The sequence below is a fragment of the Podarcis bocagei genome (assembly GCF_964188305.1).
Source record: "Podarcis bocagei genome assembly, chromosome: 6".
Taxonomy (NCBI): Eukaryota; Metazoa; Chordata; class Lepidosauria; order Squamata; family Lacertidae; genus Podarcis; species Podarcis bocagei.
Genome location: NC_138130.1, coordinates 50,919,033 through 50,932,449, shown reverse-complemented (window position 1 = coordinate 50,932,449; position 13,417 = coordinate 50,919,033). Strand labels below are relative to the sequence as shown.

Here is a 13,417-nt window from a genome sequence, read left to right as displayed (position 1 = left end):
AAGAGGGTTCAGTAAGCTAATACCAAAAGCTGCTTCTGTTTGACAAAGGGTCCCTGTAACCTTCTGTTGACCCCCCTCCCCCAAGAATGACTTCCAAGGACATTCTTGACTGTCATCCTTTGCCACATGCCAGAAGCATGTCCTCCCTCTGCTAATGATAGTCTTAAGCAGGTGAGAGCAGACACTTCTCTTTCCTAGTACAGACCCTGCCTCTTCCCTAAGTTCATCTGTCCTGGGTGAGGAGGGACCACTCTTGTTATTGTGAGATCACAAATCTCACCTAACAGGGTCAAGTCGGATTAACACTTTGGGGGCTTGATCATCCATGGAAACATCAGTTGGGCAGCATAAAATGTATGGGCAGCCTCTTTTATCAGCTCAAAACTTTTTTTCAGCAGTTTTGCAACCAGGTTTATTAAACAAAACCCACACCAACAAGGTGGCTTTGTGACTGATGCAGGACCATGCTGGCTGCTGCCGGATTTCCTCCAGAAACTGCAAATCTGGATTAAATGGGGTGGGGAATTTTGATGGGAATTTTAAATGGGCTGGCATTTTGATGATGTGAGGACACTGCCAAAAAACTTGAATGCATGAGAAACATCTATCTGACAATAAACACCCACAGTCTGTCAGGGTGGAAGAACAGAATCTTGGGTGCACGTCTACAGGGAGGAAAATGGGAGCAGGAGAGCTAACCAGCCCACCCACATACCTTGCATTCACATTATCTGGGAACATGCTTTTGTCAAGCTACAGTGTTCTTTCCTCATTGGCATAAATATGACTCTCATGCTGAATGTATTGTGAAAAACTATTGCAGTATGACGGGATGTGCGATCACAAGAAATTGCCCATTGAGAAGGGAGGAACCCACAAAACTCCTGAACCAAGAAGTAATTCAGTAAATTACACCATAAAATCATGTGCATGCTGATCAGAAGTAAGCCATCCTACAGTGGTACCTTGGGTTAAGAACTTAATTTGTTCTGGAGGTCCGTTCTTAACCTGAAACTGTTCTTAACCTGAGGTACCACTTTAGCTAATGGGGCCTGCCGCTGCGCGATTTCTGTTCTCATCCTGAAGCAAAGTTCTTAACTCCTCAGGAAAGTTCTTAACTTAATTTCTGGGTTATCAGTCTGTAACCTGAAGCGTCTGTAACCCGAGATACCACTGTATTAAATTCAGTTGGGCGTCCTCCTGTGTAAGTGTATGTGGAATTTCAGTCTTAAGCCAGAATTTAAGTTGAGGGGTGGCTAGAGATAAAAAGGTGCACCATAACTGCTGAGAAGTAAAATTTAACTCAGTGTTACATTTATATGACTGTTACTCCCTCCAGTGGTAAAAAGAAGCAACTTCTCCCAGAGAAGTATGTGCAGGCAGGGAATGGTTTCTGAATCAGAGTTTTAGATGGGCTGTAATGAATGCAGCAGCCTTTATCACCCTGGCACTAGGCTGGAACAAAAGCAAAAGCACTCTCCACTTGTGGCATTCAGAGGCATACTTAGCCTGGGCTCATCCAGACTTCCTTTTGTGCCACATTTCTCACACATGTCTGTACTTTAAAGCTCTCATGTCCAAGTGCCTTTTTTTTTTTTGCTCCTGTGCTTACTCCTCAAAAACCTGCTCTTTACCACTGAAAGCAATTCTGCAAAAAAAAAACACCCCAAAAAACCAAAACCAACCCCAGATTGCCAGTTGTTCTGATTTAGCATGAAAGAGCGGGTTTTCCTGGGGAAATAAGTGCTCAGACATGGACTGGGAAAGCGTGGTTCTGTGCCTAGAACACATAGGGCAAAAGCTAAGTGTGGCTGAGCCCTCAGACTGTGGAGGTGGAAGACATACCCTGAGCACCAAACCTTGCTGCCTGTCCATGGTATGCCATGCTTTGAGCTGCTTCCTCCACTACTGCACCCCAATTTCCTGCTTTTTTAAGATCTAAAAGGAAAAAGAAAGCATCACAAAGCACAGGTGGTTTCTTCATACAAACCACAGTTATCTTGTGGAATTCACTGTCTTAAAATGCAGTACAGTGGATACTCAGGTTGCGAACGTGATCCGTGTGGGAGGCATGTTCGGAATCTGCAGCGCCGCATCTGCGCGCACACAGGTCGCAATTTAGTACTTCTGCACATGCACGAGCACCAAAACCTGGAAGTAACCCATTCCAGTACTTCCGGGTTCAGCGCGGTGCGCAACCCGAAATCATGCAACCTGAAGTGTCTGTAAGCCGAGGTATGACTGTAATGACAACTGCACTGGATGGCCTTTTAAAAAAATAGTTTAGACAAATGCATGATGATACATCTGTCAACAGCTAATAGTTATTGCATCTCAGTGGAACCTCAGCATACCACTGAGCACCAGATGCTAGGATGAGGAAGGCCATCAGCTTCACTCTGGCTTGTGAATTTCCAGAGGCACCTGGTTGGTGGGATGCTGTTGGCTGCAGAATGCTGGACTTCATGGAGCAGGTCCACTTAAAGTTTCCTCAGCCCCACATAGCCAGAAAACAGTTTTGCTCTTTACACATTAATTTCTATTCCAGAAGCTATGCAATTTCCCTCCCAAATTTCCCAATCATTTGTTTCCCTCCCACTTTCCCATTGAGGAAAGGAATTTGGGGTAATGAAAATTAATTTTGGGGAAGGTGGGAATCTGGATCAAGAAGGGCCATAGCTTAGAAGAACCCAACCCCTGGCCTGTTTTTAGTGTTCTGAAGGAGCACTATTCTGAGGAGAAGAACTGGAGACAGCCATCTTCAGGTTGGTTCCTCAAGTTCATAGAATGACAGCACTAACTTCCTTTCAGAGTCGAGTTACCAGAGCCATTCCCTGTTATAGACTCAGAGATGCCACCCACAATAGGTAGGTAAAATTACGGGGCATGTCGGGAACTCCCGTAGTCATATTGTACTGGACAGAAGGTGAAGAGGAACCTGTGGGGCAAGGATGTGAATGGTGTGAAATGGGACATTCTCAAATAAGAAACCATCTCTTATAATAAAATGAATATCCATTGACCTTATGGAGTTGACTATCCTCATTCTCTTCACTTACATGGAATTGGAATTTATCCCTGGATGAGGCTAGGGTGAAGAAAGCTCTTAGAGACAATAATTTTATTCTCGGTTCTCAGGGTCTTCTTTCCTTTGGTAGTTCAGTGCAGATCAGGCCACCCAATCCAGCCATAATCATGGGAATATATATCCCCTGCTGTGTAGTACAATGTGGATCACCCTCCACATGTGACTAGGCATGGTGAGGGAACATGAGTGAGTGAGGACTACTGCGCCCATGCCTCGTTTGTAGGCTTTTCACAGGCATCTGGTTGACCACTATGGGACAAGATGGGCCTTAGGTCTGATCCAGCAGGGCACTTTTCTGGATTATAATGTGTGTGAATGAGCATCCAGATATAGGTAGGATCAGATTCTGATCCAGCAAGGAGATCCATGCATGGAAGCCTCTTTTCCGCATATGGATTTCCCTCATTAGATTGGAGTGCACGATTTGTAGATGACAAAACATGGCCTCTTGGACCAGTGTCCAGTGGAGAAAACTTGCCTGTTATCATATAAGAACAGCATACTATTTCTTTTATCTTAAAACCAGGGCATTAACACATCTTCTCATGCGGTGATCATTCCAAGCAATACTTTTTCTCTTTCACACACACATTTTCTCTTTCAAAACTACTGCAAAAACAACAAATGCTTTGAAGCGTGATACATTGCACTTGAATTGGTCCGCTAACAATGACAAGAGGCCTGATTGTTTTCTTCTCCTACCACATTGCTTTCCTAAGCAGCTGTCCTCACTGGAATGCCAATGCTGGGAATTTTACTAGACTTTGTTTTCAGACCAGATGTGGGATAAGGTTGTAAGCGGTAGAAGACCGTATTCAGGGCGCAGTGCTGCGCTGGATGAGGGCCAAAAGCTGAATCCTGACAAGGCAGAAGCCCTGTGGATGCGGAAGAGTGGTTCCCTGATCTGAAAATTGGGTGGATGGCGTTGCCTTTCACATAAGGAATAGGTGTGGTGGAGTCTGGGTGCCACTCCTCGGTCCATCTTTGTTCCTTGTGGCACAAACGGCTGCTCTGGCTAGGAGCACTTTCTACCAGCTTCAGCTAGTACTCAGCTGTGATCATTCCTGGATAAGGGTAGCTGGCCAAGGTGAGCCATGCATTGGTAAGCTCAAGGGTGGATTACTGTAATTACTGCAATGCATTATATCCCTTTACAATGTCACCACAAGGAAGCTTCTGTCACACTTCACTACATGTTGGTGAGCATGTTAGTAGGAGCTATGTTATCCATCAAGGTGTTGAACTGTACCCTTTAACACAGGAATAGTCAACATGGTGGTACCCTTTACACATTGTTGGACTACAACTCTCATGAGCCCCAGCCAGTATGACTAAGGATCAAGGATAATTGGATATATATGGCACCACATTGGCCACTCTTGCTTCTACAAGTGGTTGGATTCAGGAAATGCAAATGAATCACACTTTCTATATTTATACATAATGTCAGGAGTGAGGATTTGTGTATGCTGACCTGCATGGAGATGTGAGCTCTGTACTTGACTTGATTAAGTTCCTAAATGGGAAGTGCAACTCTCCCTGTATTTATGCGTAGCATTCAGGTCTGCAGCCAGTTCACATTTATACAGTGGTACCTCGAGTTACATATGCTTCAGGTTACATACGCTTCAGGTTACAGACTCCGCTAACCCAGAAATAGTGCTTCAGGTTAAGAACTTTGCTTCAGGATGAGAACAGAAATCGTGCTCTGGCAGCACGGCGGCAGCAGGAGGCCCCATTAGCTAAAGTGGTGCTTCAAGTTAAGAACAGTTTCAGGTTAAGAACGGACCTCCGGAACGAATTAAGTACTTAACCTGAGGTACCACTGTATAGTGAAACTGAGCTGTATCAAGTATGGCACATGGACAACTTATATAAGTTCTGTCTAGACAAAAAGAAGGGTCTGGGGCTTACAAATCTTCCCACCATGTGAGACATTGGTTTTGAAGGTTTCACAGAAGAGAAAACCAGCCTTTCTAGGCCATAATCCATGGGAAGATAGGCCGCTAGATGGATGTGGAACATGTTGTGATTTCAGCTGAAGATGGCACATTGCTTCTGCTGTGCTGTGTACACACTGAACAAATGGTCTGAACTACAGTTTGTGGAGATAATAGAGGGGAAAGCTTGGCTATGTGAAGTCTGAGATTCTGTATTTAGAAGCAGCCGTGTCAAAGGCCTTGTAACAACATTCACAGCAGATAATAGTTGTAGCTGTTTTCAAGGGAAATTTTTTTTGCGGGTGGGGGTGGGAGGTGGAAAAAACGTATAGCATTTCAGAACCTTCCATTGCCTTTGTTGTCTTTTTGCCCACCACCCTCTTTCCACTATTGGGATTTCTGCCTTTTCGGAACCATGCTGGGAAATGGAGGTTCCAGAATTTCATGGTACTATGTTTTGACTTTGTTCAGAGTTTAAGCTATATGTCTTTGTGCTTCACACTTCGGATCTAAGACTTACTGGGAGAGCAAATAAAGTCATGGAAAGGAGTCCTGACTACAGCAAATGGACAAGTCCTCGCAGGCATTGCAGGGACATAATCATTTGACATGACATAGGCACAAATATATGGGAATAATAATGATAATGATAATGATAATAATAATAATAATAATAATAATAATAATAATAATAATAATAATTTATTTTTTCTACCCACCCATCTTGCTGGGTTTCCCCAGCCATTCTGGGAAGCTTCCAACAAAAGATAAAAAATACATTAAAACATCAGTCATTAAAAACTTCCCTAAACAGAGCTGCCTTCAGATGTACAATACCAAAATTGTACAATACCAAAGTTCCAAGACTTTGTGCATCATCCTCCCAGTCTAATGAGGATTCCCTTGTTCTTCTTGCTGGGCTTGACTGATGGTCTAGTGGTGCATATTGTGCCATAGGGCTCAGACTGGCTTTACTACAGTTCTAGCAAATTTGGATATGGGTGGGGATGAATCCCCAGAGGAAGAGAATTGTGACCCTCTGTTTCCTAAGGGTGCCAGCAGGTACAGCAATCACTTTGTGTCGCTCATCCCGTTACACAGTTCCTTTGCATCAACTTATTTTTCCTTTCCAAACTATGTAATAGCCATCTCTAATGTTTTACTATTAATAGCAAGTATTCAAGCCATTGAGCCCAGGAAAGCCATGATTGCTCAATGCAACAACAAAAGTTACGTCTGATAGAAGATATATTGCATTGCTCACTTTGGCACGATGCAACCAAAGTTGAGCACATTTCAGCGTGGTTTCAATGCTGAAAATGTTATCATGCACTCAACACAAAATGGCAGGAGTGTGCTTAAATTTGGCCCTTTATATCTTATTCTGTGCGCAAAGGCGCAGCCCTCTCCTTAATCTGTAGCACTTCCCATGTGATCTTGCTTTTCCCCATTCCCACTGTCCTGAAGGTTCATGGGCTGAAGTGTTGAGCATCTCATTCACCATATAAATCCATTGATGAAGACATGGAGTGCATTGTGCTGCTGAAACTTGCTGAGCTTGGTTGAATATGTGCCAGGGATTAACACCACGTACATTCACCATTGATTTGACAACAATGATATTATACGCCCCGGGCACTGATGGGATTTGCTCAGTGTTCAGGACATGGGCTCTGAGGTGGAAAAAAGGGATTGCTAGTAACTTTTTAAGCCCCTTTGGCTGGGCCCAGGCAGACTGTTGACATTATATAAATTCTTTAGATAAAATAAATATCTGCCTTTGTATAAAGAGAGCTGATATTTAGCTTTTCCAACATGCAGCTCAAATGGAAAAGCTGCTCCAAATTCAAGCACATGCTGCAATAAAATGAACCCCTAACAATTTTAAATATGGTAGAGGGTAAAATTGTATGGTCCTAAAGGGCAGGAACCAAGACAAGGCTAATGCTCAGACATTTGCCCTTAAAAACAGGAGGCCTTGGTTGCTGGCTTCCCATACGTATCTGGTTGGCTGCTGTAGGAAGAGGATGCTGAGCTAGACAGGTCTTTGATCTGATCCAGTTTTGGAAAACACTGAGCTGATACCAAGTCTTTTCCAAAGTTCAGTCTGGCCGTGGCCTTGCACAGCACTAGGGGTCTCCCCACCCAGTTCCCTGTTTCTTGTGAAGGGTAGAAGATGGAATAACCATGCAAGCTTAACATTCAGCAATTTCTCAGTTGACACTCTGCAGGCCATTGTGCACATGATAAATTTAAAATTAACATGACAAATACCCATTGCAGATGGACCATGAATATGTAAGGGAGAGCCACCACAAAATCCTATAGAGATAGGGAGACATTCTTACCTGAAAATGCATATCTCCTCTTCCAGCTAGAGGAAGGAAGAAGGTTTGTGGGTGGCGCGGGGGGGGGGGGCACAGCTCAGAGATGATGCAAGGTTGGAGCAGCTTCACTCATTCACTGAATTCCAGAGCAAGCCTTGGATTTCTGCCTATGTGGATTTTTGTCTCACACTAAGGAAGGGATGGGGAACCTGTGGCTCTCCAGATGTTGCTGGATTGCAACTTCCGTCCTCACTTACCAATTCTCATCTTCGTTGCTGCTGCTGGGCAATGGAGTTCGACAACATCTTGATGGCCCTGGGTTGCTTCATCTACATTTAAGGGACAGCTACATGACAGCTTTCAGTTTGAAGTTTTAAAGCGAAACAATATGGTATAATATATTATTGTACCAACAGTATATTGATAATGAGAAGTTTGCCACAAAGTAAACGAAATATCGTTACAACTGCCAAATCTACATTTCAGCAATGCTTGCAAAGAACCATATAGTACAAAAATAATTATTCTTGTGTTAAAGAATGCTCTAAGACAACAGACAGGCTTCCAGATAAGGACCTGTTTTAAGACCTCCCTTGGATGGTAACACCTCAAAAGCGTTTCAAGGCCCTCTTTGCAGTTTTCACAACTGGGAGGCCTTCAGGAATGTTTCTCTATCCAGTGAAGTGACTCAGTTCCAAGAGGATAACACCACTCCAAGGGCCCAAAATTTGCGCCTCCCAGCATGAGGTGCTGGGAGCAGAGCAAGCCAATTATTTCAAATCAACTTTAAATACTCAGCCTGAATTTGCTAGCGTATGATTGAACCCTACCTGAAACCAGTAACAGTCTGGAAGCATGCCTCCTATTTTCTGTCATTTAGTGGAAACCCTCTCTCTTTTTTGGGTGTGTGTGGGGGGGATGGAGAGGTAAAGTATACAGTGTAAAATATTTGCTTTCTTCTCTCTCGGGCGAACACCAAACCAACATGCGAGTAAAAAAAGGCTAGTGAGTTTTCTTGTTAAAATGTTCCGCAGTAATGTCAACGACAATAACAGTCTTTTGGAAAGGCTCGTGTAGGTGAGGGTTGGTGTTCTGTACTGCCGGGCCGTGGTGATACCCTCCTATGTCCGCAGAATGCTGCAGGCCAGCCAGCTGCTGTTCAGAGAGATATCTGGCACTGATTCTAACCAGACTGTCACTCTCGGGTCAGCCCCTACAATTTCTGCTGACCAGATTGGCCTTCATCATGAGATCATGTCTTTCCAGAGAAATCCCACTAATGCCTTCATTCTGTGAAAGTCGTATATATAGAGGGAAGTTTTCTACACCTCCACTGTGCAGTCCAGCAAAGACTTCACTGTCACAAAGTGACTGCACTGTCTCCTCTCCACCGCCAAACTTGCAGCAGCAGAGACCATGGATATTACCATTCAGCACCCCTGGTTCAAACGGGCTCTTGGACCTTTAATTCCAAGCCGTTTGTTTGATCAGTTTTTTGGAGAAGGTCTTTTTGAATATGATCTCCTGCCTTTGCTTTCCTCGACCATCAGCCCATACTACAGGCAATCTCTCTTCCGCACCGTTCTGGAGTCAGGTGTCTCTGAGGTAAGATTCGTGTTCCTGAATACATTTGAAGCTCTTTTTTTTTAAAAAAAAAGCAAGCTTTTTGCACACCACCAGGTGTGTTGCATGGTTTAATCAGTTTAATTCCATATTGAACGGGATAGATTGATAAGGTGCTAGAAAGAACAATATTTGACAGAAACTGTAGTTCAGGATTTATGTGATAACAGTTTTAAGAAAAATAAGCAGAATTGGAAAATCGTATTTTAACATCTCTTAACTATCTGAAGGGAGTGTGTCGCATGTTTAGATGATCTCTGTGTCACTTACAAATTAGGTGGGTTTAAAAAAACAAACAAACCACATAGGAAGGTGCTTTATTCTGAGTCAGAAATTGGTCTGACTAGCTTAGTATTGTCTACATCAGGGATGGGGAACCTGTGACCTAGATATTGCTCCCATCATTTCTGACCATTGGCCATGGTGGCTAGGGATGATGGGAATTGGAGTCCAGGACTGTCTGGATAGCTAGATTCCCAATCCCTGGTCCAGAATAACTGGCAGTAGCTCTACAGGGTTTCTGCCAGCCCTACCTGGAGATGCTGGGGACTTTGTATATTGTTGCATTTCATGGAATCATAGAATTGTGGAGTTGGAGGGGACCCTGAGGATCATCTAGTCCAATCCCCTGCAATGCAGGAATATGCAGCTGTCCCTTATGGGGGATCGAACCTGCAACCTTGGCATTATCAGCACTACACTCTAACCAACTGAGCTATCCAAAAGAACCTGAGACATTGTGCATGCAAAGCAGATTCCGTAACACTGAGCTGTGGCCCTTCCCCTAAAAATGAAGCAGATTGTTACTTAATCAAGTACATTTTGTTGCTTTTTTAAAAATGCGGGTTTTGAGTTTTGTTTGATGCGCTGCATAGTGGTCTCTTGGGAAGAGCAGCTCAAAGGTTATTCATAAAGTGTCGCTTTTCAGGCTGTGTTCAGAACATTCTAATAGGACGTGTGACCATATTGGGTTTTGTTGGATATTCTGCATACATTTATGGTCTGACCGGCTCAGAAATCTAGGAAGAGCTCTGCCGATGAAAAGCAGTGGCAGCTTCTAAAAGTTAGCCATGAAACTCAAGTCTCCTGCAGTGTCTGTGCATGCCCAGGTTTTTAGAGTCATACGGGCAAGTTGCAAAAATTGCCAAAAGCCTCTGATTACCCTTTGGGTTGCTGGGGGCAAGAAATAATCTATCCACAAAATAGATAAATGCTGAAATGACTTGGCAGAAACTGAATAGTACAGTGGTCATAACTGGAGTGAAGAATGGAAGCCACAAGCTGGATTGCAAACAGCATTTAAGCAATTGTATGTAGCATCCTAAAATCACACCCAAACCTACAAACTTGGCAATCCAGAATACCAGTAGCTAAGTCACTGGTGCCAGTTGTGAGTGAACTGACTCAAGTTGTAGACTTAATTCTCACCTGCTTTTCAAAACAAATCCTTTTGAAAACTGAAAAGAATAATAAAAAGACACTTGCTAATTTCATGGGTTTAAGAACATGTCTTAATGATTTTGCCGTCACAAATTATCTCACAGGGAATCTGAGAAATATAATCACAGAGTAAATTATATGACTGAAAAGCTACTTTGTTCTTTAAATAATTGCCTAGTGTTAGTAACAACCAGTTTGAATTCTAATTCTGTTTGGGGGGTGGGGGGGTTGTTTCTTGTTATTTCACTTTTAGGTAAGATCTGACCGGGACAAGTTTACAATCTTTTTGGATGTAAAACATTTCTCTCCTGAAGATTTGAGTGTGAAGGTCATTGAAGACTTTGTGGAAATTCATGGCAAACACAGTGAGAGACAGGTAAGCAGAAGGGAGAAAGAAAGTACAAATTACTCAGCTGGAATGAAAAACAAATTTATTTTATTTAGCATTAACTACTGAGATTTAGCTCAGAGGTGTATGCATCTGCGTTAGGAAAGGTCAAATGTCAGATTTGATGTTACGTACTATTATGGTTAGGATTTTTAAAAATCAATTTTCTTTCATCATGTATTCCATAGCACTTAGATGACAGTGGGCATCACTGGGTAATTATTTTTTTCAGTACAGAAATAATGTAATCTGAAACTCCAAGAAAATGTCTGCACTTTAGTAGCTCTGAAACAGGATAGATAGCTGGGTTGGTCCATAGAAAACAAAATCTACAGTAGTGCAGTATTTTTATTGGGGCCAATCGAAATATAAAAAAAATAATGAACAAGTTTTCAAGTTCTTCATAACCCTTCATCCAGCTGGATGTTAAGTAAAACCTACAAGTTGGGCATTGGGTGGGTGTGGAGAGATAAGAATGGCTTGACTGGGCTGGAGACTGAAGACTAAATGAGATTATCTTGCCTTGGGTGCTAATTGGTTTTCAGGACTCTTAAGACAAAGAAAGTGTGTGTGTGTGTGTGTGTGTGTGTGTGTCACATTCCAATGTTTTCTTTGTGAGGCAAAGAACAAAGTAAAGACAAATTAGTCTTAAATTAGCAAAGCTCCTCAGCCTGAGTTCTCTATCTTTGCTAAAATACTGATTACTTTATCTCACAGGACAGTTGCAATTTTTTTTTAAAAAAAAGTAATGCTATCGGTTTCTTTTGTCTCTTGTCAGGATGACCATGGGTATATTTCCCGTGAATTCCACCGTCGGTACCGCTTCCCATCCAATGTGGACCAAGCGGCCATCACCTGCTCTCTCTCTGCTGATGGCATGCTGACCTTCTCGGCTCCCAAGGTCCAGTCCAACACTGACCCCAGCCACAGCGAGAGACCCATCCCTGTATCCCGTGAGGAGAAGCCAACCTCGGCTCCTTCTTCTTAGGCTGAACCTGCTGCTGCTGAAGAAGCATCCGGGCTGTCACACTTCACTTGCAGGCCTCATTCACAGAGCCATTACATAGATATCAGTGAATATCTAGAAGGGTTTCTCTCTCTTTCTCTTTTTTGTTCTAATTTTTCTCTTGGATGGAATGAGAGGCCGGGTGAGCGGCTAGAGGACTTTGAAGCTGAAGCCTAAAACATTGTGATGACATTGGAAGGCGAAAGGGTGCTACAGCAGATCTGACATACTTGCTGAAATGGTCTAGGATGCTGTGCTAGTTTGGATAAACATCTGCCAAGCCCCAAACACAAGAGCTGGCCAGACAGCAGCATTAGCTCTCAATGCATCAATTGTTAATGCTAAGTTTGGTGTAGCGAAAGCAACAGTACAGGCTTGTTCTACCCTAAAGTAATTAAGAGCAAGCGAGAGCTAAGCTGATTAGTGAGAGGGGAGAAGAAGAGGAAGAAAGAGTGGGTGGTACTTGTAACGAATGTGCCATGCACTTTTTAAAAGGAGGAAAAACCACAAAAAGTGTTTGGAAAGGGTTGTAACTTTTTCTAGCAAAGTTGAAAGAAGGGGGGAAAGTACATCCATTTACAACATCAACTGTCGTTTCCTCTGCTGGTGCAAGGACAAGCACATCTCTCCATGGTCTTTGCAGACCCACTCGGGGGTCCATCACAAGTGCTGAGGCTTCAAATCCCTACTGAGCTTTCCCCCAGGCCTGCGTGTTATCACACCATCTTCCTTAATCTTGCTGTAATTCTAACATAGCTCCACCTCTTTTACTGATGTCTGGCGCAATCTGAGAACTCAGCCAGTGGCAGTCAATAAAGAAAATGTGAAACAAGCAACGTGTCTTCTTTCCCCACCAACCTGCCCGCCTTCTCCTCTCTGTTTCTCCACGAAGCCTTCTCTAACCTTTTGTCCAACGTGGAGCTCAAACCCATGATTCTGAGATTAAGAGTTTCAAGCTCTAGCAACTGTGCTCTCTCTCTCTCTCTCTCTCTCTCTCTCTCTCTCTCTCTCTCTTGTATGAGCTATTCTTTCTCCAAGGAAGTACAGTTGAACCTTGGTTTTCGAACAGCTTAGTTCACAAACAACTTGGAACTTGAACGTCGCAAACCTGGAAGTAGGTGTTCTGGTTTGCAAACTTTGCCTTGGAAGCTGAACGTCCGGCACGACTTCCACAGCTTCTGGTTGGCTGCAGGATGCTCCTGCAGCCAATTAGAAGCCGCGACTTGGTTTCCGAATGTTTCGGAAGTCGGATGGACTTCCAGAACTCATTCTGTTTGAAAGACAAGGTACGACTATATAGCAATGTCGATCCCTGCCCATCTATGCAACTCACTGGGTGACTTTGGGCCAGTTATCTTTCAGCCTAGCTCACAAGGTTGTTCTGAAGATTAAAGGGGCAGGGGGGAGAACTGTGTACATCGCCCTGATCTCCTTGGAGGAAGGATGCAATAATTATATTGAGTATCATATACAATTGTGTATCATACATTCTGTTGCTACAAGGTATTGGGTTGGTATCCTGCACTTGGAAGAATTTACAGTCCAGACACTCAACTTTTTTGACATAGACAGAGAATGGAATTGAAGTAGGAGAGTGAATGGACT

The 13,417-nt window shown here is 43.3% G+C and overlaps 1 protein-coding gene across 1 annotated transcript; it reads left to right on the top strand.

The window, feature by feature from the left end:
• Positions 1 to 8,296: 8,296 nt before the first annotated feature.
• CRYAA (crystallin alpha A) lies at positions 8,297 to 12,644 on the top strand. The gene is made up of 3 exons (XM_081199190.1): positions 8,297 to 8,960; positions 10,672 to 10,794; positions 11,585 to 12,644. The coding sequence occupies exons 1-3, from the start codon at positions 8,772 to 8,774 to the stop codon at positions 11,792 to 11,794; spliced, it is 522 nt and encodes a 173-aa protein (XP_081055316.1). The 5' UTR covers positions 8,297 to 8,771; the 3' UTR covers positions 11,795 to 12,644.
• The last annotated feature ends 773 nt before the right edge of the window (positions 12,645 to 13,417 follow it).